General features: G+C 42.8%; 1 protein-coding gene across 1 annotated transcript in view; it reads right to left on the reverse strand.

Moving 5' to 3' along the window:
* CNTNAP2 (contactin associated protein 2) overlaps positions 1–24,242 on the reverse strand; it is a 2,128,298-nt gene that overhangs the window by 110,649 nt on the left and 1,993,407 nt on the right. The window contains exon 21 of the mRNA XM_040353157.1: positions 11,789–11,882. Coding sequence (XP_040209091.1) covers positions 11,789–11,882 — 94 coding nt within the window. The remainder of the gene's footprint in view (positions 1–11,788; positions 11,883–24,242) is intronic.

Consider the following 24,242-nt stretch of genomic DNA (forward strand, 5'->3'; position numbering starts at 1 on the left):
GCCCTTTGTTGTTTATTGTGTAACCCCCAGGTCCCAGAAGTGAGTAGTGGTATAAAGGTGCTGTAATGGCAGTGATCTCTAGCAGTCTTCTGTAACATGTTCTCAGTCTTCAGTCATTTTCTTGAAGCACATCTTCAGCCCTCAAGCATGCCTGTAGAATGTCTACAGTCTCTCAACGTCTCCAGTGGTATGTTAGTGGTTTCTAACAATCTTCTGTAGCACCTACAATTATGAACACTGTGTAACACCTCTGGGGATTTCAGGGGCCACAGTTAGGGCCCCCTGTATCTAGTAGCTGACTACCACTGCTCTAAGCCCAGGAATCTTCTTTTGTAAAAATAGGTTGGCATCTGATGCTGCTGCACAGTTAGGGCCCTTTCACACGGGGCTGTCTGTGTGCGGGCTCCGCTTTAGCTCAGCGGGGATCGCTCCATCAATCTCCGCTGAGCAGGCAGATGACAGGTTTGTCTCTGTCTCTGCACACTGTGCAGGGACCGACCTGTCAGAGCGCCGCTCTCCCCTATGGGATCCAATCCGCCAGACGGATGGAAAAATAGGGTTTTCCTTCATCACACTTTGGTGGATCGGAGTGGGTCGGATGTCAGCGGGCATATCACCACTGACATCCGTGGCTCCATAGAGGTGCACGGAGTGCCCGTTCAGGTCCGTCTAAAAAACTGACAGGCAGACCTGAACGTGTGAAAGGGCCCTTACAGTTTGCTTTTGCTAATTGCTAGGGATAATGAATTTGATTTTATTTCTGTAGCAATGCAGTGACATTTATTAGATAGGATTTTTTTTACATTGCAAAATGCTGTATGAGGACATTTTTACGTTCCAATTGGAGAACAGTATGAGACACAAAATGGTTCTCTGAGAAAAAGACATGCTTGGAACCTAAGTATCACAGTATACCTGATTTATGAAGAGAGTATGCTGGATGATGTTAAAAGTGCATGCAAATTCTAACAATAAACTTCTCTTATTTCTTCTCTTTTGGACTATTAAATATACCACTTATCGGAGTAAAAAAAGTACATGTTTATCTTGCTAGAAATCCATAAATCCAGCGAGCTTGTATCTTTCTGTGCACTCTGCCTCTGCTCCACTGAAATTTCCAGCAGTTTAATTAGCTTTACTGAGTTCACCTGTGGACTGCAGTCTGCAGAGCTTCTCCTTCCTATAAGTAAAGGGGGAGGTGTTGTCTAGGCCAAATCGGGAATGAGCAACCAAGGGTAACAATTCTGCTCCGCCATAGATACAGTACAATGAGTAGGTGCTGTCGTGACAGGAGAGGAAGTATGCTACTGGTTGGATCACCAGGTAAAAATAAGGGAAAGAAAACATAAAACATAAACATTAAAAAAATGAATGGTTTGGAGGCAGGCGGCCAAAAGCTCTATTTGTACCCTTTATAAGGAAAATACGTACAAAGTGCTGTTCTTTTGGTACCTAACCCCGGACGTTCTCCATAAGATTTACCCTTCCACCTCTGACCGATGCTGGCGATGCAACCAAGCTAGGGGCACACTGTTCCACATATATTGGACTTGCCCCATGATTGTCCCGTTCTGGACTCAGACACGAGAGCTCCTCTCTCGCCTACTGGAGGCGCCTATACCCCTCTCCCCGAAGCTATTCCTACTGGGCCTATCCCAACCTCACATAGCTAAACCCTACAAGAAGCTGTTAAGACACATTACCACAGCTGCGAGGTGCTTGATAGCACTTCATTGGAAGAAACCGATGCCCCCATCCCATGAGGCCCTCTATGCTAGGGTCAAGGATGTAGAACTCATGGAAAAGATGACGGCTAGGATCCGGGACAGGTTGGAAGATCATGATCTTGTCTGGGAGAGGTGGCATGTGGAGGAGGACCCGCCGTGAGCCGACGGCAGGTCACTGAGGTACATCACTACCCCCGCCCTTCTTGTCTGCCTCCCTCCCCCTCTTTCCTTTTTCTTCTTTTTCTTTTTCCTCTCGCCTCTCTCTCTTTCCCATTCCCTTCTCCTCGCTCCATCCCCTCTTTCTTCTTTCCCTTTTCTTTGATTTCCAGTTGTTTTACAAGTTACTGATCGTACAAATAATTATGAAACCACTGTGTAAGCACATTAAGCTGGAATTTTGTACCTCCTCTATTCTCTTACACTTGATATGCTGCTATATTTTGTACTGACCTTTTACGAAAATAAAAAACTGTTATTTGAAAAAAAAAAAAAATGAATGGAAAACATTTAAGAATGGTAAGCTCTAATGCGGGGGTCAGCAACCAATAAACCGTGGACAGGTGACTGGTAGATCGTGGTCTGGGCTTGCTGACCTACCATCCCAGAGCATCAAACAGAGTGCAATGCAGAGGGACTACTTGTAATGTTGGAGCTGTAGTAGGGCACCATTTACTTGAATGGGTCTTGATTGGCAGGCGGTAGCACCCATCAAAAGCAACAGGGAGCTTAATTCCTGCTGAGGCATGTGTATACCTTTTGGCTGCTGCCTCAGCAGCTAAAGGGGTAGGCATTGGGGACGGTCAAGCCGCAACTCAACCGCAGGATTTTACCACCTCCCCAACTTTATGTATGAACAAGCCCTAAGGGTGCCGCTGCCGAATGCAACTAAGGGCTCATTCACAAGTGCAGCAGACACCGCTGCTCCTCTGAAAAGCGATCCGGGTGTGTTTGACAGGTGGTAAGGAGGTGATATGTTGCCTCCTGACCACGTGATTGCTGTGCAGCGCAAACGATTGCGACACAGTAGTTTGGCAATTAGAGGATTCAATTTGGTGTGAGGTGATCTTTGACTTCTTCCATGTTGTTCAGGTAGATCTCCACCTCTTTAAAGTTGCCTATCCCTGCTCTAAGTGCCGGTTTACACTACAGCGACTTGGGATCCGACTTGTGTTGCCCCAAGTCGCGCGACATGAGAAATTCCATTGAAGTGAATGAGAGCCGTTTTAATGTACACTACTGAAGGCGCTCCGACTTCAGAAAAGGTTCCTGTACTACTTCAAGGCAACTTGTAGGAAACTTGTACCCATAGATTTCAATGGAAGTTGCCTCCAAAGTCGGATCACTGTCTTAACTGAAGCAACTTTACAGGAAGAGAAAATAGTATTCTCAGGCAAACCCCTCCCTCCCACAGAGCTGATTATTGTTTGATTGGCCACTGCCAAAGTCGACTGTCCTGGAGGCAACTTGAAGTCGCGTTGTAAGTCGCTCCATGTCGCGCTGAAGTCGCCTTGCAAAGTCGCACTGTAAGTCAGGTTTCCCCGGAGTGAACCGGCACTAATGTGTTATATTTTGTTCTTGGGTTTAAATACACAATACATGGCCAATTTAATTATTCTGATTATTGATTCTAATTCATAGCAAGTCTTGTCTGCGATACATAAGCTTCCAAAATAAGCTATTATTTCCTAGTACAAGCCACTTTAATATGGCAAACTTGTAAATTAATGTCACACCCAATCCTCTGTTAATGTGTACATTTGCTGTCTACTACATGTATTTCAATGAGCTACAAGTTTTTCTGACTTTGAATAACTCACTGGTGTAATGTGTAGGCTAGCATAGCTCCCAACTGTCCCTGATTTTGAGGGACTGTCCCTCGTTCGGAACAAAGTCCCTCTTTCCTCCTCATTTGTCACTCATTTTAGTCTGATCTACGTATATACAATGCACGACTTATCTATCAAAAAGTGTTTCCCAGTGCTAAGCCTTTCATCCAATTTCTAAATGGCTGCATTAGTAAATTCCAAAAGCCAGTATAAAGGAATAGTAGTGGTAAAAAAGCACTTGTGGGTTTAACCAATCATTGTTTTTGTACAATTCTCCTTTAAGGGGGCATGGCAGGGGTGTGTCCTATGCCTACATTTTGCTAATAGGTGTCCTTCATTCCCATCTCAGGAGGTTGCGAGGTACGGAAAAGTGGCCAAATGGGCAGGACCATTTTCGATTTTACAAAAAAAAAAAAAAAATGTAATATAAAGATAGCAATGATGAAAAGAAGAAAGGCAGTGACTTACATGCATATACGTACATACGTCAACAATACTGCTTTGCTATGCACAAAGTGATTTAGACAATATCATTATTCCCTTCAAACAATATTTTCACATGCTGCTGTTCACTACATCTTTTCAGCTATAACCGTTCCCTGTTTAAAAATAAACCTGGATTCTTTCCCATTTAAGAATAACTACAGCTTTGTACAGTGTCATGTTAACACAATACTTACTGTACCAGGCCACAACCTCCTATTACACGTGCTGCACTTTTATGTCCTCACTCCCCATCATCTTGTCTATATTTTTCTATGTCTATTTAATATTTTGGATCTGATCGCGCCCAGATAGCTAGAATGACCATAACATGCTAAACTGTCTAAGGAATTCAAATGTCAAATTCCTCTAAAATCACAACGCATGTTTCACTTTGCTTTCCAAGCCAAAATGTAGCGCAATACTGCCCTCTATTGGTTTTAACCTGTATCTAATCATTTTGTTTTTAGCTGTAATTAAACAATCGGGGTTATGGTGATAACAAAAGTATAAATGTAGTTGCAAGCCTTCATTTAACTTAAAGGGCTTGTAAAGGTACAATTTGTTTCCCTACCTTAGGGCAGTCCTCCTTCACTTACCTCCTCCTTCGATTTTGCTTTTAAATGTCCTTATTTCTTCTGAGAAATGCTCACTTCCTGTTCTTCTGTCTGTAACTCCACACAGTAATGTGAGGCTTTCTCCCTAGTGTGGAGTGTCGTGCTCACCCCCTCCCTTGGACTACGGGAGAGTCTCTCTACGTTGCAGATAGAGAAAGGAGCTGTGTGTTAGTGGGCGTCCTGACTCTCCTGTAGTCCAAGGAAGGGGGCGAGCACAACACTCCACACCAGGGAGAAAACCTCACATTACTGTGGTGAGTTACAGACAGAAGAACAGGAAGTGAGGATTTCTCAGAAGAAATAAGGACATTTAAAAGCAAAATGGAAGGATGAGGTAAGTGAGGGAGGACTGCACTAAAGTAAAGGAAGCTATTTAGGAAAAAAAAATGTACTTTTAATACATTTAATACATTTCCTAGCGTTTGTTGACCAGTACTATTAGGACCCATTTACACTATGCCAGTCCATTGCAGAATTCATAAACCTGTGCTGCATTAAAGCGGAGTTCCACCCAAAAGTGGAACTTCCTCTTAATCTACTCCTCGCCCCCTTACATGCCACATTTGGCATGTCATTTTTTTGGGGGGGGAGTGGGGGCTTCAGGAGGAGTAGGACTTCCTGTCCCACTTCCTCCTTCCGCTGAGGGGCTGCTAAGGCGATACGTCATATCGCCTTTTGGCAGCCCCTCCCTGTAGGCAATCGCCTGGGACATGTGACAGGTCCCAGGCGATCGCCTGTCCAATTGGATGGCGCAGTGCCGCTCGTGCATGCGCAGTGGGTGCCCGGCCATGAAGCCGAAAGCTGTCATGGCCGGGTGCCCACACTTAGAATGAAGACCCTGGCCGGAGAGGGGGGGAGAGGAGCCGAGCCCCGGCCGGCGCGTCACTGGAACGTGGAGCAGGTGAGTGTATGTTTATTAAAAGGAGGCAGCAGCTACACTTTTTGTAACTGCTGACTTTTAATAAACATTAAAAATGACTGGAACACCCCTTTAAGACAAGCTATTCATTTGCAGAGGTTGCCAACACACCACAGCAGGCTGAAAATATGACCTTCAGCATTTTTGGTAACTCAGGGCACCGCAAAGCATGATAATGGTGTGTGTCAAAATATTTGACTTACTGTTTGACTTACTTAGTTATGAGGAAAGGTTACAAGCACTGAACTTATTCTCTCTGGAGAAGAGACGCTTGAGAGGGGATATGACTTTAATGTACAAATACTGTACTGGTGACCCCACAATAGGGATACAACATTTCCACAAAAGGGCATTTAAAAAGACTCACGACCATTCACTAAAATTAGAGGAAAATCGATTTAATCGGAAACTGCGTAAAGGGTTCTTTACAGTAAGACCGGTAAGAATTTGGAATTCTCTTCCACAAGCAGTGGTTTCAGCAGGGAGCATAGATATTAAAAAAAAAAAAAATTAGGTAGGCACCTAAATGACCAAAACATACAGGGATATACAGGGGCGGACTGACCATTGAGTCACTCGGGCACTGCCCGAGGGCCCCATGCCACTAGGGGGCCCCATCCGGGTTGCCAGGCTCAGTAAAACCAGGGACAGTATGTAAAAATCTGTGTTTTTTTTAGATCTGTCCCCGATATGTCCGAAAATGACATGCTTTTAATGTGAATATCCCAAGATTTTAGCTGCCCGCCTCTGCACTACCTCCTGGCGTGGTGGCCATCTGTAAGCCAGAGGGGCCCCATACTCTTCTATTGCCCGGGGGCCCCATGAGTTGTCAGTCCGCCCCTGGGGATATACAATGTATTATTGACATCAAAGCACGCACACAGGTTGAACTTGATGGACTTGTCTTTTTTCAACCTCATCTACTATGTAAAATGGACTGAAAATTAAATGCATTAAAGGAATCCTTTCCTGAGATAAACAGGTTTCCATTGCTTGACACTCATTCTGCAAAGGTTAGTGGCCTGGCTGTCCACCAAGAACAAGCATGTGGATGAGGACCTTGACTTCACCCCGACTTTCCTGATAGGCATATCAATTTTTTATTTTATTAATGGCAACCCTTATAAGCCCAACTCTCAATGTACAGTATCTTCTAACTGGCCTAAATACATTTGAAAAAGGTAAGTATAACAAAAAAGTGTGAATGCACACTAAAGGCTTATGCAAAGTACACACAATGAGAAGGTTTGACAAAAAATATCGCGTTTAGAGCCATCGTCCAATAATCTGACCATTAATACACAGCTTTCAAAAGCCAAATCACAGCAGTTCATGCAAAATTATCCAAAAGAACAAGCACGAGAATTTTTCTCTTACAATAACAGAACGATTTTAGTTTCATCAGTACAGCATTCGTCCATAAAAAATGTGAACAAAACCAAACATGCTCAGAAACTAAAGAATACATTACAATACAATACATTACATAATGGCAGGAAGTTGCATCCTGTTTTATGAGAATTTTTGTAACTCTGGTAACCTATGACATGAGACTAGCACGCAAAAAAAAAGACAAACATTCGTCCTATATTCTTATCATGTGTATGAAGCCTCGTACACACGACCGAGAAACTCGACGGGCGAAACACATCGTTTTGCTCGTCGAGTTCCTTGTTAGGCTGTCGAGGATCTCGGCGAGCCAAATTTCTCCATTGCCGTCGAGGAAAAAGAAGACATGCTCTCTTTTTGGCTCGACGAGATCCTCGACAGTTTCCTCGTCGAAAAAGTGTACACACAACCGGTTTCCTCTGCAAAAATAAAAAAACAGCAAGTTTCTTGCTGGTTTTTGCCGAGAAACTCGGTCGTGTGTACGAGGCATAAGTCCAGCTAAAAACTATTTTTTAGTTTTTGGTGGGATGGGGTAGAGTTATTAGCTCAGAAGGAGCTGCTGTTTGGGTCTCTTGACTCCAGATGTCAACGACACAGACTAACTACAAGTCCCAGCAGAGTGGGCTGCCACCAGTCCTCCAAACACAGCATTAAGAGACTGCACAGCCCCCCACACACTCACTTCTTGGCTGCCATACCCTCTTCCCTTACAAAGGTGTCCTACCTGAGTCTGGGCGACATGTCACGCTAAATAGTGGGGCAGTGGGCATGATATCCCCTTCTCTCAAGACACATCCTGGCTCCCAGACCCTGGTGTTCTGTAAAATTCTCCTACCCACAGCACACAAGGCTGTGAGCGGCGGTGGCCGGAGCCATAAGCTGGGCATCAGCGGATGCGGGCACCGCATGTGTGCAATGATTGTACTTGAACTTGGGGATGCTTTATATTTGTGTGAGGAAACCGCGGGAGCCAGGACTCGGGAGTGCCACCCTAGGCCTGGGCCTTGTCGGCCTAGGCCAAAACACAGTCCTGGGTGGGAGGTGGTGTTTTTTTTAAGCACCTGATTAGAGCCAGAGGCACTATTAGACTTCAAAAAAGGGTGTGCGCCCTGATCCCACCCAATTGTGTGACTATAGCGAATACATTTTCGCTATTTTCACACCACAGTGCCTCCTCGCCAATCAGGAGGCAGGTCAGTGAGACCTGTTTTCCGATTGGCCAAAGCTCCAGGTGATCCTATTGGATGCCTAGCATTTTGGCGGAGGAGGATCAGAGCGGAGGAAGCATGAGGAACAGACTACTCTGCCGCCACTGCTGCCTGGAGGAGAGAACAGACTACTCTGCCGACCTCCTGCTCCGTTTCCGAACTCCCGTCGTGCATTGCGCGCCGTGACGTCATTTTTTCGAACGGCGACGCGCGTAGTGTAATTCCGTATTCCCGGACGGCTTACGCAAACGACGTTGATTTTTAAATTTCGACGCGGGAACGACGGCTATACTTTAGACAGCAATACACTTGCTGACTAAAGTTAGGGCAGCTAAAACGAAGACTAACTTTGCGATGGGAAACTAGACTAGCGGCGACGTAGCGGACGCGAAAATCCGTTGTGAATCGCCGTAACTCCTAATTTGCATACCCGACGCTGGTTTACGACGCAAACTCCCCCCAGCGGCGGCCGCGGTATTGCATCCTAAGATCCGACAGTGTAAAACAATTACACCTGTCGGATCTTCTGGCTATCTATGCGTAACTGATTCTATGAATCAGTCGCATAGATAGAAACAGAGATACGCCGGCGTATCAGCAGATACGCCGTCGTATCTCCACTGTGAATCTGGCCCTATATTTATAATTCAGGCACCACCCTTTTATTTATAATTTACCATTCTCTAAGACCCTTCTTTTTATTTAATCAAATATTCCCCATATTTAATATCATTAAAATGTTCTACCACACATTCACTACATCCTTTAGACCCCATTCACACCTAGGCGTTTTTACGCCTGTAGCGCTACGCCGCTGCCGCCAGAGGGCTGAAAACAGATGTCCCTCTATGGAGATGGTTCACATCTCCACGCCGAACGCCGGACGCCTGTCGCCTGCCGCGTGAAAAAAGGTCCTGGACCTTTTTTTCAGGCGTCTTCGAGCGTTCGGCTAGGAGATGGGAATCATCTCCATAGAGGGGGTCATCTTGGGGCACATCTAGGCGGACAATACCGGCGTTTTGTCGCCGCAAATCGCGGTACAAAACGCCGCTATTTTTACCGCGATTTGCGGCGACAAAACGCCGCGATTTCGTCCGTCTAGATGTGAATGCAGCCTTAAAGTGTTTTTTCTGATGCCAGTGTTGACAGCGAGGTGCCGCGCTGTGCTCCCCTACTTATGTGCCTCTGATGACGCTTACATGGCAGAGCGAATTGCATAAGGCGGGTGTTTACTTCCGGTAATGTCACGTTTGGAACGCAGACCGTAAACCTTTTTTTCCAAAATGGCGTTACTATATGCCGACATACGAGAGAAGTGTTTTGTAAGTGTTTTTATAGCCTTTTACCAAGATTTTACAATGAAAAAACAGCATTATACTATGGATCTTCCCTGGTTCTATTTCCCCAACCACATATGAGGATCTAGTTTACCCTACTGGAAATAAACCGAGGAAAATGCAGACCATCCATATTAGAAACAGTCTGAGAATTACCAGCATCTTTCCAGGCACATTATTCACTAACATTTGATGAGTGAGGGCACATAAAGAGGGGAGCACAGCATGGCACCTTGCTGCCAACACTGGCATCAGAACAAGAACGTTAAAGGACTTATTTTTTACTTTCTGTGCACATGTTTTCATTTGATTGCATGTTGCAGTACTAGTACCACCCGAGTATATATTAGTACAGGTACACTCTTGATTTGTTTGTGGCTAGACAGCGCTGGGTTCACACACCACATTACGACACTGATTGTTTCACTTTTTGTGGTGGGAAATTTTGCACTTGCTTTTTCTAATAATATTATAAGGCACAATTTTGTTTATTTGAATTTTATATATTAATGTATATTCAATTTTAGTTTGCACACTTTTATGAGGTGGACATTTATTTGTCATAGCATTCTGACACTATGGGGTTGATTTACTAAAACTGGAGAGTGCAAAATCTGGTGCAGCTCTGCATAGAAACCAATCAGCTTCCAGGTTTCATTGTCAGTTTAATTTCCACAAGCTGAAGTTAGAAGCTGATTGGCTACCATGCACAGCTGCAATGGATTTTGCACTTTCCAGTTTTAGTAAATAAACCCATATGTGCTTACATATTGGTGTGGGCGATGGAGGCACACTACTAGGTGGCAGACTGTATTTATTTTTGTGTTTTTTACATATTTTTTTTTATGATTTAGTTAACCATATAGCATCTCTCTCTCTCTCTCTCTCTCTCTCTCTCTCTCTCTCTCTCTCTCTCTCTCTCTCTCTCTCTCTCTCTCTCTCTATATCTATCTATCTATCTATCTATCTATCTATCTATCTATCTATCTATCTATCTATCTATCTATCTATCTATCTATCTATCTATCTATACAGAACAGATCAAAAGTTTGGACACACCTTCTAATTCAAAGAGTTTTCTTTATTTTCATGACTATGAAAATTGTAGATTCACACTGAAGGCATCAAAACTATGAATTAACACATGTGGAATTATACATAACAAAAAAGTGTGAAACAACAGAAAATATATTTCATATTCTAGGTTCTTCAAAGTAGCCACCTTTTGCAGCAGACACATCTCTAGAACTGGTAAGAGGAGACTGTGTGAATCAGGCCTTCATGGTAGAATATCTGCTAGGAAACCACTGCTAAAGAAAGGCAACAAGCAGAAGAGACTTGTTTGGGCTAAAGAACACAAGGAATGGACATTAGACCAGTGAAAATCTGTGCTTTGGTCTGATGAGTCCAAACTTGAGATCTTTGGTTCCAACCCCCATGTCTTTGTGTGACGCAGAAAAGGTGAACGGATGGACTCTACGTGCCTGGTTCCCACTGTGAAGCATGGAGGAGGAGGTGTGATGGTGTGGGGGTGCTTTGCTGGTGACACTGTTGGGGATTTATTCAAAATTGAAGGCATACTGAACCAGCATGGCTACCACAGCATCTTGCAGCGGCATGCTATTCCATCCGGTTTGCGTTTAGTTGGACCATCATTTATTTTTCAACAGGACAATGACCCCAAACACACCCCCAGGCTGTGTAAGGGCTATTTGACCAAGAAGGAGAGTGATGGGGAGCTGCGCCAGGTGACTACCTCTTGAAGCTCATCAAGAGAATGCCAAGAGTGTGCCAAGCAATAATCAAAGCAAAAGGTGGCTACTTTGAAGAACCTAGAATATGAAATATATTTTCAGTTGTTTCACACTTTTTTGTTATGTATAATTCCACATGTGTTAATTCATAGTTTTGATGCCTTCAGTGTGAATCTACAATTTTCATAGTCATGAAAATAAAGAAAACTCTTTGAATGAGAAGGTGTGTCCAAACTTTTGGTCTGTACTGTATATATATATATATATATATATATATATATATAATAAAGAAGGACGTTTCTCAAACAGCCATGATCCCAATGACCTTTCTGAACACAGTGATTTATTGAATCTAGTCACAGGTGACACAGGACAAACCTGTCTACCACTGAGGAACATGTTTTCTCTGCAATATGTCCTTCAATGATTATACCATGATGTCTTTTCAATGCCGCCATAAAGTACGGTGATAAAGAAGGTGACATTGTTCAGTCTTAGCTGTATTTCATTGCTGAAAATTTCACTTACCCAACACTCTTCCAAGGAAAAGAGCCTTTGGTCTATTAAACCGAGTCTCGGAAGAAGCAGGAACGCTGTATGTGGCTGGTGGGTAATGATCGAGCTGAAAAATAAGAAATGAGAGCAGTCAGACAATGCCATTTCAGTACAAGCTCTGTAACATTATATTTCATGGATTCAGCTCTTTTTAATATCACATTTTCCCGATGATTCTTTCAAGTCCCTGACCACAAATGCACCTTCGGTGTCCTTGAAAATTATGATTAGCTATTATGTTCATTTCCTATACAAAACAAGACTGGTATGTGCATGCATTAGATGTATATACAATATAAACATACAAAAAAAAAAAAAAAAACATAAAATGATAATCTACTGGTCAACTATCCAGTGGTCTTTTAAGCCAAGGACAGTACATTCAGAAGGCTTTTTTCCTTTGTACTTTTGCTACGAAAGTGACTAGGGGACAGTTGCATAGTTATTTATCCGGTGTAACTGCATGTACAATCGTTCTGTGAAAATTGGGGAAAAATTCAATTATATTTTCTTATCAGGTTGAATGTTCCTCATAGTAAATCAGGAAAATAAAGTATTATGGACACTAGATGTTTTTGATCATAGCAAATAAGGATTGTTTTTTCTTAGATCATCTGCTCCATCTAGCCTAATAACATTTGGTTTTGTCCTTATCCACGCAGAATGATTTTTTTTTATTTTGTTATATACCCTGTTTCCCTGAAAATAAAACCTACCCCTAAAATAAGACCTAGCGTAATTTTCCAGGAGGACTGCAATATAAGCCCTACCCCGAAAAGAAGGCCTAGTTTAAAATCCTATAATCCACTCTATTACAGTAGTACACAATGTACAATGTGTGTGTTTCTGTAACATAAATGCAGGGAAGAGAGCTCCGACAGGTCACAAAAGCGCAGAGCGGTGCTATAATGAAGGTATTTGGCACAATTATATTACAGAAATACACACATTGTACATTATATACTACAGTAATAGAGTGGATTACAAGATTTTACAAGCATTTTAACTAAGTTCACATTGGGGATTCCTAACAGGCAAGTCGAGAGAGGGGAAGAGAAGACAGCACATTACATGGTAAGACCTACCCCAAAAATAAGCCCTACAGTGTCTTTTGTTGCCAAAATTAATATAAAACCCGGGCTTATTTTCGAGGAAACAATACAAGTAATACACCATTTTGTAGCAGACTGACTCTTGGTTTGAACACAGGAATAACTGCAAAGATGCAGATTTACACCAAAGAGGGAAGTTGTGCAGCAAAAAATCATGTGACGTGAATTTGTAGTCTTGCAGATGTGGGAATCTTGCTAAATCATGTTTCTTGGGTTTGCATAAACCTCACACCACACCACAGGTAGAATGAAGTATATGGGAATTTCTTTTTTCTTTTTTTATGGTTAGGGGCAAAAAAAATACATCTGCAGTCTGTATAGAAAAGTCTGTACCCCTGCTGGAGACTTCAGAGTGGAACTCTTGCCCTCTGCAAGTAAGCAGTGGTCCCTGTGCAGAGGTCTGACCCCCCCCCCCCTCCTCCCCTCTGCTGATTGGTGATCTCCGGTTCTGAGTCAGAGGGCACGTTGAACCATTGCAAAGAGATCATTATTTTCTCACAGCAAGGGTTACATTCTTCAGTTGTTAGTGGGAGACTTGCTTTTCCACTCAGGCTGTATTTAGTTACATTAAACTTATATTTTAATAGGGCTTTAAATTCATACAGGTAAATAGATTAGAGGAGAGAAAATCACTTTTTTTTACATTCTTAATGATGTTATAATTTTAAAAGGTCCAATGTTTTATTACATACATGTCAGTATCCTTTCATTTGTATATTGCCCGTATAGAGTTGCCTATCGTTCCTACACATATAAATTGTTTTCTTTTTATATTAAAAGTACTTTTGTTCTTGTTTGCAATTAAAAGGACATCTTATAACTAGTTTTTGTGACATTACTACCATCTAGTGGTAAAAAAGAAACACATTTTTTGTGCATCAAAAGATATGTTATTTGGCATCTGATGTGGACTATGTATAGGTCTAGCTATTTCATTCTGTTGCAAGCCCTGTATTGCAATAGATAGGAAGCATCCCCACCCCTCTTGTCAACATCAGATGCCTGGAAGATATAATACTGCTCCTTCCACATACAGGCCAGGCTGTGAAAAGACTGTTTCTTGCTGCTCCATTCACTGTCATGAGTTGGCAGCATGTTGATGCCTGTTGCAGCCCAATAATCTTAAAGGACAATACAAATACTGTTTGGCTTTGCAGTGTCATACTTAACTGCTAGCCGCCGTCATTATATTGCGGCAGGTCGGCACGATCCCGCAAGCTGTCGTAACTGTACGCCGGCTCCTTTAAGGCCCCGTACACATGGTCGGACCAAACCGATGAGACTGGCCCGTCGGACCGTTTTCATCGGTTCACCTCTGAAGTGGCCGTACGGCCTGATATGTGTACACACCATCAGTCCAAAATCCGATCGGATCAGAACGCGGTGACGTCAAACACACGACGTGCTGAATAAAACGAAGTTCAATGTTTCCAAGCATGCGTCGACTTGATTCTGAGCATGCGTGGGTTTTGAACCGATGCTTTTCTGTACTAACCATCGGTTTGGTCCGATGGGGCAGCGGTCCATCCGTTCGGTTTTGAAGCATGTTTAGAAATTTTGGACCAGACCGATAGCCTATACACACGGTCGGTTTAGTCCGATGAAAATGAACTTCAGTTCATTCTCATCGGACCAAACCGACCGTGTGTACGGGGCCTTAGCGGCATAGCAGGCGAATGCACCCCCTGCACAACGGAGGTTCCGATGCTCGTGGCCAGCGGTCGCGGTGACAGCCGGCCACGCGCGATCATGGGCACGAGAGGTAGAACAGGGACGTGTGTGTAAACACACACACATGCCAGTTCTGTGAGGAGACAAGAGAGATATCATGAGTTCCTACTAGTTGGGAACCACGATCTGTCATCTCCTCTAGTCAGTCCCCTCCCCCAACAGTTAGAACGCACACTAGGGAACACTCTTAACCCCTTGATCGCCCCTAGTGTTAACCCCTTCCTACAAGTGACATTTACACAGTAATCGGTGCATTTTTATAGCACTGATTGCTGTATAACTGTCGTTGGTCCCAGAAATGTGTCAAAAGTGTCCGATATGTCCGCCATAATGCTGCAGTTCCAATATAAATAGCAGATCGTCGCTATTACTTGTAAAAAATATTATAATAATAAAAATGCCATAAAACTATCCCCTATTTTGTAGACGCTATAACTTTTGCACAAACCAATCAATATACGCTTATTTCGATTTTTATTACCAAAAATATGTAGAAGAATACATATTGGCCTAAACTGAGGAAAAAATTTACTTAAAAAAAAAAAAACATTGGGGATATTTATTAAAGCAACTACAAAATATTTTGTTTTTTTCAAAATTGTCGTTCTGTTTTTGTTTATAGCGCAAAAAAATTAAAACTGCAGAGGTGATCAAATATTACCAAAAGAAAACTCTATTTTTTCAAAAAAAAGGACGCCAATTTTGTTTGGGTACAATGTTGCACAGCCGCACAAATGTCAGTTAAAGCGATGCAGTGCCATTTCGCAAAATATGGCCTGACCATTGAGCAGCCAAATCTTCCGGGGCTGAAGTGGTTAAACTACTGCCTGGTAGCCATTATTACAAAGATTCTCTTGCTGTTGATTATTATACAGGATTTATGTAACACCAACTTTCTGTGTCTCGCTTTATAAAATAAAGAAAACATTAGAGTTGTTATACAATTCAATAGAAGAGGATTAGAAGGGTCAATCTAAATGGCGAGGACATTGATACAAAAGGTAATAACTGTGGGGTTGAGGTGTGGAAGAAAGTAAAATTGCAGTTGTTAGGAAGAGATGAGATATGCTTTCCTATATGAATTTTAAAGGATTGTCTGAAGGTAGAAAAAGTAGGAGATAGCTGGTTCTATTAGGGTAGGTATTTCCATAAAAAGGGAGAGGCTTTGAAAAAGTCCTGGAGATGAGCATTGGTGGAGGTGATGAGGGGGCTAGAGAGCTGTAGCAGGAAATCTTGGGAGAGGTGAAGAGGGTAGTTTTGATGAAATTTAGAGACGAGGCTGGTATTTTGAATTTTATGCATTGGTTGAGCAGAAGCCAGTGGAGGGCCTAGCAGAATGGGTTGGTGGACACTGAGTGGCTGGATAGGTGGATAAGTCCGGTAGCAGCACTTAGATAGACTTTGTAGAGGTAAGCCAACAAGACGTTACTATAGTCAAAGCAAAAGATAGCAAGGGAGTGAATTAGAAGCTTAGTGGTTTTAGTTGTTAAAGGGGTTGTAAAGGTAAATATTTTTTCACCTTAATGTATCCTATGCATTAAGGTGAAAAAACATCCGAAGGTTCTGCCCCCCCGAACCCCCGTTTTACTTACCTCACCCCTCAAAAGTCCCGCGCGCGTCCTCGTCATCCTCTTCGGTTCTCAGCCTGGCGGTTGATTGGCTAGGCTGGACGGATTGATAGCAGCACAGCCATTGGCTGGCGCTGCTGTCAATCACATCCGATGACGAGGCGCGCCGCTGTATCACGGGAGCGTGCCCGCAAAAGCTTTCCACCATGCGAGCTCGAAATGACTTTGACGCATGCGCGGTAGCTTCCAAGGCATATGTAGGGTGAAGCAAAATGGCGGCAACGGCATTAAATGTGACGAGCGCATGCTCGTCGTAGTCAATGACGTCACCGCGTTCGTGCCATTCAAAAGAACGGCGGTTTAAGATGTTGTTGCCAAGTGAGTTGAAGTGTGTGTCCATTGTGTTAGGCCAAAAGACATGGTTGGTTGAGGACTTGAGAGGTAGCTGGGGTCCTAATATTAACAACGATGTTAACCACTTAGTAAAGTTTTTACCCCATTCATGAGCAGGGCATTTTTTACTATTCAGCACGATGCTACTTTAACTGGCAATTGCTCAGTCATGCAACACTGTACACAAATAAAATTTATATAATTTTTTTAACACAAATATAGCTCTCTTTTCATGGCATTTTATCATCACTGGGTTTTTTTCTATATAGAATAAAATAATAAAGAGGTGAAGTATTAGAATTATAGGGAGTAATAGGGAGGTGAAGCCTCCATCAATCAATATGTAATATCCTGCCCCTATTGTGTTCAGCTCGTTAGTGGGCATGGAGGAGGAGGGAGGAAGTGGGCTGTAATCTACCACTGTGTCTACGTCCACATGTGTGACTCTATAGTCACATGGGATGCTCAGATGTGATAGTCAGGAAATGCTCAGCATAGAAACTCACTGAAAACTGAGCATGTGCAGAACTGCCAACACTGCTCTGCAAAATCCCTAGCTGCATTGAGGACTTGGACAGAAGGGGGAGAAATAGAACAGCAGGATCAACCAGGCTTTTTGTAGAACAAAGAAAATAAGTCTCATAGTGACTGAATGAGTATGAACAGCACGTAATGCACCATTTATTGATTTTATAGATTTTTATGATATGGGTTTAGTGGTTTTGGTGGCCTAAGACTCTCACCTCCAGAAAGTGACCATACTAAGCATTGCGGAAAAGAAGCATGTTCAGTGAAAGATACACTATATTGTCAAAAGTATTGTGACACCTGCCTTTACATATACATGAACTTTAAAACACTTTCGCTGCCAGGTCCGTACGCCGTACGGACCTGACAGCAACGGTATTACACACAATTCGATGGCTGCAGCCACCGGGATTGTGTGTGAAACTGACAGGCAGACTCCTGCCTGCCAGGTGAAAGCATTCGGGCAGCAGCGGTGCTGCCCAATTGCTCACACACTTCCCCAGTACCGATGCCTCCTCACGCAAAAAAATTAAGTTACACCCAAGCACAAAAATTTCTCCCAATTTTTTTTGAGGCCCCCATCCCCACATATACGCACATACGAATGTACACGCATGCATCTGGGACGCCTAAGTGTAAAAACGTAGATTGTGATATACGTATTACATATCATCGTGCACGCCAGAGGGAGAGTAACAATTCTAACACAAGACCTACCCTGTAACACTAAACTTATACCTACAGGGGGCTTTTGAAGCATCGCCTACAGAAAATATAGGGTACTGAAGTTTGTCCCCATTTCACGGCCGCACACAAATTTAAGCTTGGACATGTTGGGTATCTATTTACTCGGGGCAACCCCAACTTTTATATTTTAGCAACAATGTGGGTATTGTATTGCCGTTCTTTGCTCTGAAATTCACTTTAGTGTGTTTTTTTTACTGAGATTTTGCAGTAATAACATGTGACATACAACATTGGAACTACCAATATTTTATTCTCTAAGGTATCTGCTTTCAGAAAATATATAATGTTTTGGGGTTTTGTGTAATCTTCAGGCTGAAAAATTGCTTGTGTGAAAAAAGTACAAAAACGGCTCTGGCAGCGAATTAATGGCATTCCAGTCTTAGTCTGTAGGGTTCAGTATTGAGTTGGTCCACCCTTTGCAGCTATAACAGCTTCAAACCTTCTGGAAAGGCTGTCTACAAGGTTTTGGAGTGTGTCTATGGGAATGTTTCACCATTCTTCCAGAAGCACAATTGTGAGATCAGGCACTGATGTTGGACGAGTAGGCCTGGCTCACAGTCTCCGCTCTATCGGGTTGAGGTCAGGACTTTGTGCAGGCCAGTCAAGTTCCTCCACCCCAAACTCGCTCAGCCATGTCCAACCCATGAAAAACAGCCCTACACCATAATTCCCCCTCCATCAAATGATTTGGACTAGTGCACAAAGCAAGGTCCATAAATGGATGAGCGAGTTTGGAGTGGAGGAACTTGACTGCCCTGATCTCAACCCGATAGAACCCTTTGGGATGAATCAGAGCAGAGACTGCGAGCCTTCTTGTCCAACAACAGTGCCTGACCTCAAAAATGCGCTTCTGGAAGAATGGTCAAACATTCCTAAACCTTGTGGACAGCCTTCCCAGAAGAGTTGAAGCTGTTATTGCTGCAAAGGGTGGGCCAACTCAATATTGAACCCTACAGACTAATAGGTAGATTCAGGTAGAGTTAGGCCGACTTATCAGTAGATAAGAATCTACGCCGACTTATGTTTAAGCGCAGGCTCAAACAGAGATACGCTTAAACATATCTAAGATAGGACGGCTTGCGCCGTCCTATCTTAGATTGCAATTTTACGGATGGCCGCTAGGTGGCGCTTCCATTGCGGCGTAGAATATGTAAATCAGTTGATACGCTGATTCACGAACGTACGCCCGGCCGCCGCAGTCGATTTACGCTGTTTCCGTAAGGCATTAGCAGGCCTAAAGGTGGAATAACAATGTTAAAGTATGGCCGCCGTTCCCGCCGCGAGATTCACATTTTTTACGTTGTTTGCGTAAGTCGTCCGCGAATCGGGATTTACGTCGTTTACGTCCACGTCAAAATTAATAGGCCCGTGCGGCGTACGTAGCCGCAATGCACACTGGGAAATGTAGGCGCCCGGCGCATGCGCAGTTTAAAAAAAAACGTAAAAAACGTGAGGTCAAGCCTCATTACCATCAAACACGCCCCCCTCCAAGACATTTGAATTCGGCGCCCTTACGCCTGCTCGCTTTAGGCTACGCCGCCGTATATTAGCAGGCAAGTACATTGAGAATCATGTACTTGCCTAGCTAACTTACGGTGGCGTAGTCTAAATACACTAAGCTACGCCGCCGCAAGTTTAGGCACAGCTACTTGAATCTACCTATAAGACTGGGATGCCATTAAAGTTCATGTGCGTGTAAAGGCAGATGTCCCAATACTTTTGACAATATGGTGTATATTGGTTGCCATTGCTCACCATTTTCTGAAAACACCTAAGGATTTCCAGACTTGGAAAAAAAACATGAAGTAAATGAAGTCAAAGTGAAGTCAGAACATTTGATCTCCATACTGGTTTTAGGTCAGTGACTTAAAAAGTACTGAAGCCCTTGATCAGCATAACATAACAGCAGCTAACGTTACCTCAAGGAAAGGCCAACAACCTACATATTTCTCTTGGTTTTCTCTAAAGTGAATCCATTTTTATCCACTGTGCTGTCTGAGTTCTATTTTTACGGTTATTTGACAGTCCAAAGATACGAGCAGGCGTGTTATGTGTTACAGAGGCACGGATGATGCCACCTTTCATAATATTCAGACTTCTCTTTTCTCAGTTATGCATTGCTTGGCTGCTGTCAGTTTCCAGACACATGGACGGGGGGAGCAGAAATATTAAATCTTTCAAAGGGTCATAAGTAGAAATAATTAGCATGTTATCAGAATTTCTAGAGCCTGAAAGTCCAGATATTTCGGTTTTGACCGATTTTTTTTTTTTATATTTGCACGACTATTTAGGTGAGATCATTGCAGTTGAATCCCTGAACCTTCACACCTACTATAGCCATTATGAGTGATTTCCACTCCCCCTATTGGATTATTTTATTGTTATTATAATACAAGAAACTTGTACATGGAAAGATGGGCAGGAACACCTAGAACTTCTTGGCGGGCAGAAACATAACTGGAAAATATGGCAGGAAGAGCTTTTTAATTATCTAGGAGTTTTAGGAACCAATGACTCGGCTTGGTCTGTGCTTTGGCCATCCAGAGAAAAGGCCCAGATTCACAAAAGAGCTGGGGGGAGTTCGCGTCGTAAACCAGCGTCGGGTATGCAAATTAGTAGTTACGGTGATCCACGACGGTTTTTCGCGTTCGCTACGTCGCTGCTAGTCTAGTTTCCCGTCGCAAAGTTAGTCGTCATTTTTGCTGCCCTAACTTTACACAGCACACGTATGTGCTGTATAGAGTATGGCCGTCGTTCCCGCGTCGAAATTTGAAAATTTTTTGTTCTTGCGTAAGACGTCCGCGAATACGAAAGTACGCTACGCACGTCGCCGTTCGAAAAAATTACGTCACTTCGTGCAAAGCACGGCGGGAATTTCAAAACAGAGCATGCGCAGTAGGTCCGGCGCGGGAGCGCGCCTAATTTAAATGGCACTCGCCCCTTTGAATTACGCGGGCTTACGCCGGAGGCCGCCAGCGTAAGTTTTCATGCAAGTGCTTTGAGAATCAGGCACTTGCGATGAAAACTTGCGGCGGTGTAACGTATCTACGATATGTTACGCCACCGCGATTCTACGTGAATCTGGGCCTAGGTTCACTTAATTGCCTTCCTCTAACTGCACATACTTACAATCTCTCCATTTACCTGCTGCTCTGTTTTGCTGTTGGGAGGGAAGAGAAATACCCATCACTTCCGGGTATAAAGAGCTATGACTACCCTTCTTCCTCCTTATATAACAGCACTGGTACTTGGAGTTTGTTATTTCCGGCACCCAGCGCTTTATATGGAGGTGGGGAAAATGTCCTTATTTGTTCTGTTTCAAATCTTGCTTTATGCAAAAGATATATGCCTTGAGACCCAGCTAGGGAAGGAAACCGTTAAATGAAGCAGTTGCTCTGCCCTGCATGAGCAAAGAACAAATTCACTTGAAATATACAACCCCAGTTCCAAAAAAGTTGGGACATAAAAAAACAGAATACAATGATTTGCAAATCTCACTCATAAATATAAAACAGAACACACACCGAATGTTTAAACTGAGAAAATGTACCATTTTAAGAAAAAAAATAAAGGTAATTTCAAAATTAATGGCAGCAACATGTCTCAAAAAATTGCGACCAGGGAATAAAAATCTGGCAAAGTAGTAGTACCAAGAAGGAAGAATTGGAAGAACATTTTGCAACTAATTAGGTTAATTGGCAACAGTTCAGTAACATGAATGGGTATAAAAAGAGCATCTTAGAGAGTCAGAGCATCTCAGAAGTAAAGATAGGCAGAGGTTCACCAATCTGTAAAAATATGTGTCTAAAAATTGTCGAACAATTTCATAAATATTGTTTCTTAATGTAAAGTTGCAAAGACTTTAAAAAAAAAAATCATCATCGTACAGTACATAATAACATCAAAAGATTCCTGGAATCTGGTTAAATCTCTGTGCGCAAAGGACAAGGCCAAAACGCAATATTGGATGTCTATGATCTTCTTGCCCTCTGACGGCACTGCATTAAAAACAGTCATGATTCTGTGATGGACATTACTGCATGGGCTTAGGGATACTTCCAAAAATCACTGTCTGTGTAAGCAGTTCGCCATTTCATTGAAAAATGCAAGGTAAATCTTTATCATGCAAAGAAGAAGCCATATCTGAACATGATCTAGAAATGCCACTGTCTTCTCTGCGCCAAAGCTTATCTAAAATGGTCTGTTGCAAAGTGGAAAACCGTTCCGTGGCCATTGGCAACTGTCCTCCTGACTAAAGAGAAGAGGAACCTTGATATCAACGCTTCAAAAGCCTGCATCTCTCATGGTATAGTTGAGCATTAGTGCGTAATGAAAAGGGCAGCTTCTATATCTGGAAATCACCAATGCTGAAAGATATAGCTAGGTTTTAGTAGCATATGCTCCCATCCAGACAACGGGCCAGATTCAAGTAACACTTACGCCGACGTATCTACAGATACGCCGTGTAAGTGTAAATGTGCGCCGTCGTATCTATGCGCCGTGCCCATAGAACTAGATACGGCTGAAAATAGGCTTCCTCCGACCGACGTAACTTTCCTACGCCGGCGTATCTTGGGCGCATATTTACGCTGGCCGCAAGGGGCGTTCCCATTGATTTACGCGTCGAATATGCAAATGACTGAGATACGCCGATTCACGAACGCACTTGTGCCGGTCGCAGTAATCTATGCCGTTTACGTAAGGCGTACTTCCGGCGTAAAGTTATTCCACATATTGGAGGCGCATCCCATGCAAAGGTATGGACGACGGAACAGCCGTCGTATTTTACGTTGTTTACGTAGTACTACGTGAATAGGTCACGGTTCATTTAAATGGATCACGCCCACCTTCTACCTATTTTGAATTAGGCAGGCTTACACCGACGATTTTATGCTACGCCGGTGCAACGTTGGGAGCATTTGCATTGTGAATTGGGTGCTTGCCTCTCTGCTTTACGTCGGCATAGCGCATATGAGATGCGCTACGCCCGCCTAAAAATGCGCCGATCTACCTGAATTTGGCCCAACATATTTTTTCAGGGAAGGCCTTGCTTATTTCAACAGGACAATACTAAACTGTATTCTGCATCAATGACAACGGTATGGCTTTGTAGTAGAAGAGTCTGCGTGCTTAACTGGCCTGCCTGCAGTCCAGACCTTTCACCAGTTGAACACATTTGGCACATTTTGAAGTGAAAAATACGATAAAAAAGACCCAGGACTGTTGAGTAGATAGAATCCTATATCAGAAAAAATAGGACTGGTGATGATGATGATGATTTTGAAAGCCTGGAGAAGTGGGTATGGGGACATATTGGACAAATTGTTGGAGATATGTAAAAAGGTTAAACATTCCTGTGCTAAATTATTTATTTCACACATCATACTAATGTATAGTGATGGCAGGTTTCAGGCTGCAAGAAGTAATGTGTGCATTTGCCCCATGCTATACTAGTCACAGAGGGTTTCACACAATACGACTGCACCATCATGAATGAATGATTTTCTGCTAGGCTGCAGATGTCTAAATATTCCTGACACACAGAGTTTAATCTTCCCTTCTATGCGACAAATTACAGACCTGTGCTTGAAAATAGCTAACGACTGCTGATAAAGCATCTCTACATGGGTTTAATACACACTAATGTGATATAATTAGGCAACCAGATGGCTCCTGCTTATTAAAAGTGATTTTTTTTAAATATTCAGGAGTGTTTCTGGTCTCCTACCAGTTTCTCTGAGGTATATCATTATGTTAATTTAAAAAGATAATGTGAAACTTGGGTTACTGTTCTAATATACACCATTTTTCAACAAAAGATATCAAGATACTAGTCAGGCTGCAGACGTGAACTGTTTTGTTATGTTTGCCATTCAGTAAAACAATCCTGCACCCATAAAATATTCTGCCACCAGACCTTTATTTACAAGGGACACTAGCAGTAGTTTTAAACTAGTTTAAAGTGGATGTAAACCCCAAAAAAATGTTTTTTCTTTTTGATGTCACAATGTACAGTATAAGATTTCCTATCATCTGTGCCCAGTCTTGCCACACAGAGTTAATCCAGCGCTGAGCAATCCTCTTTTAATGTTCAGTGAAAATTAACAGAATTCCAGATAAAAACTTGCCAAATTATAAAGTCCGTTTCTCTGTTCTTGCTTTGTGTTACAGGTTATTTACATATTCTGGTAATATACAACGAACTTTGGATCACCTCATATTATGATAAACATAACATAACATATGATAAACATGTCCAAGCTCTAGATATGTAAATAACCTGTGACACAAAGCAAGAACAGAGAAACGGACTTTATAATTTGGCAAGTTTTTATCTGGAATTCTGTT

Source organism: Rana temporaria, chromosome 5 (assembly GCF_905171775.1).
Source record: "Rana temporaria chromosome 5, aRanTem1.1, whole genome shotgun sequence".
NCBI lineage: Eukaryota > Metazoa > Chordata > Amphibia > Anura > Ranidae > Rana > Rana temporaria.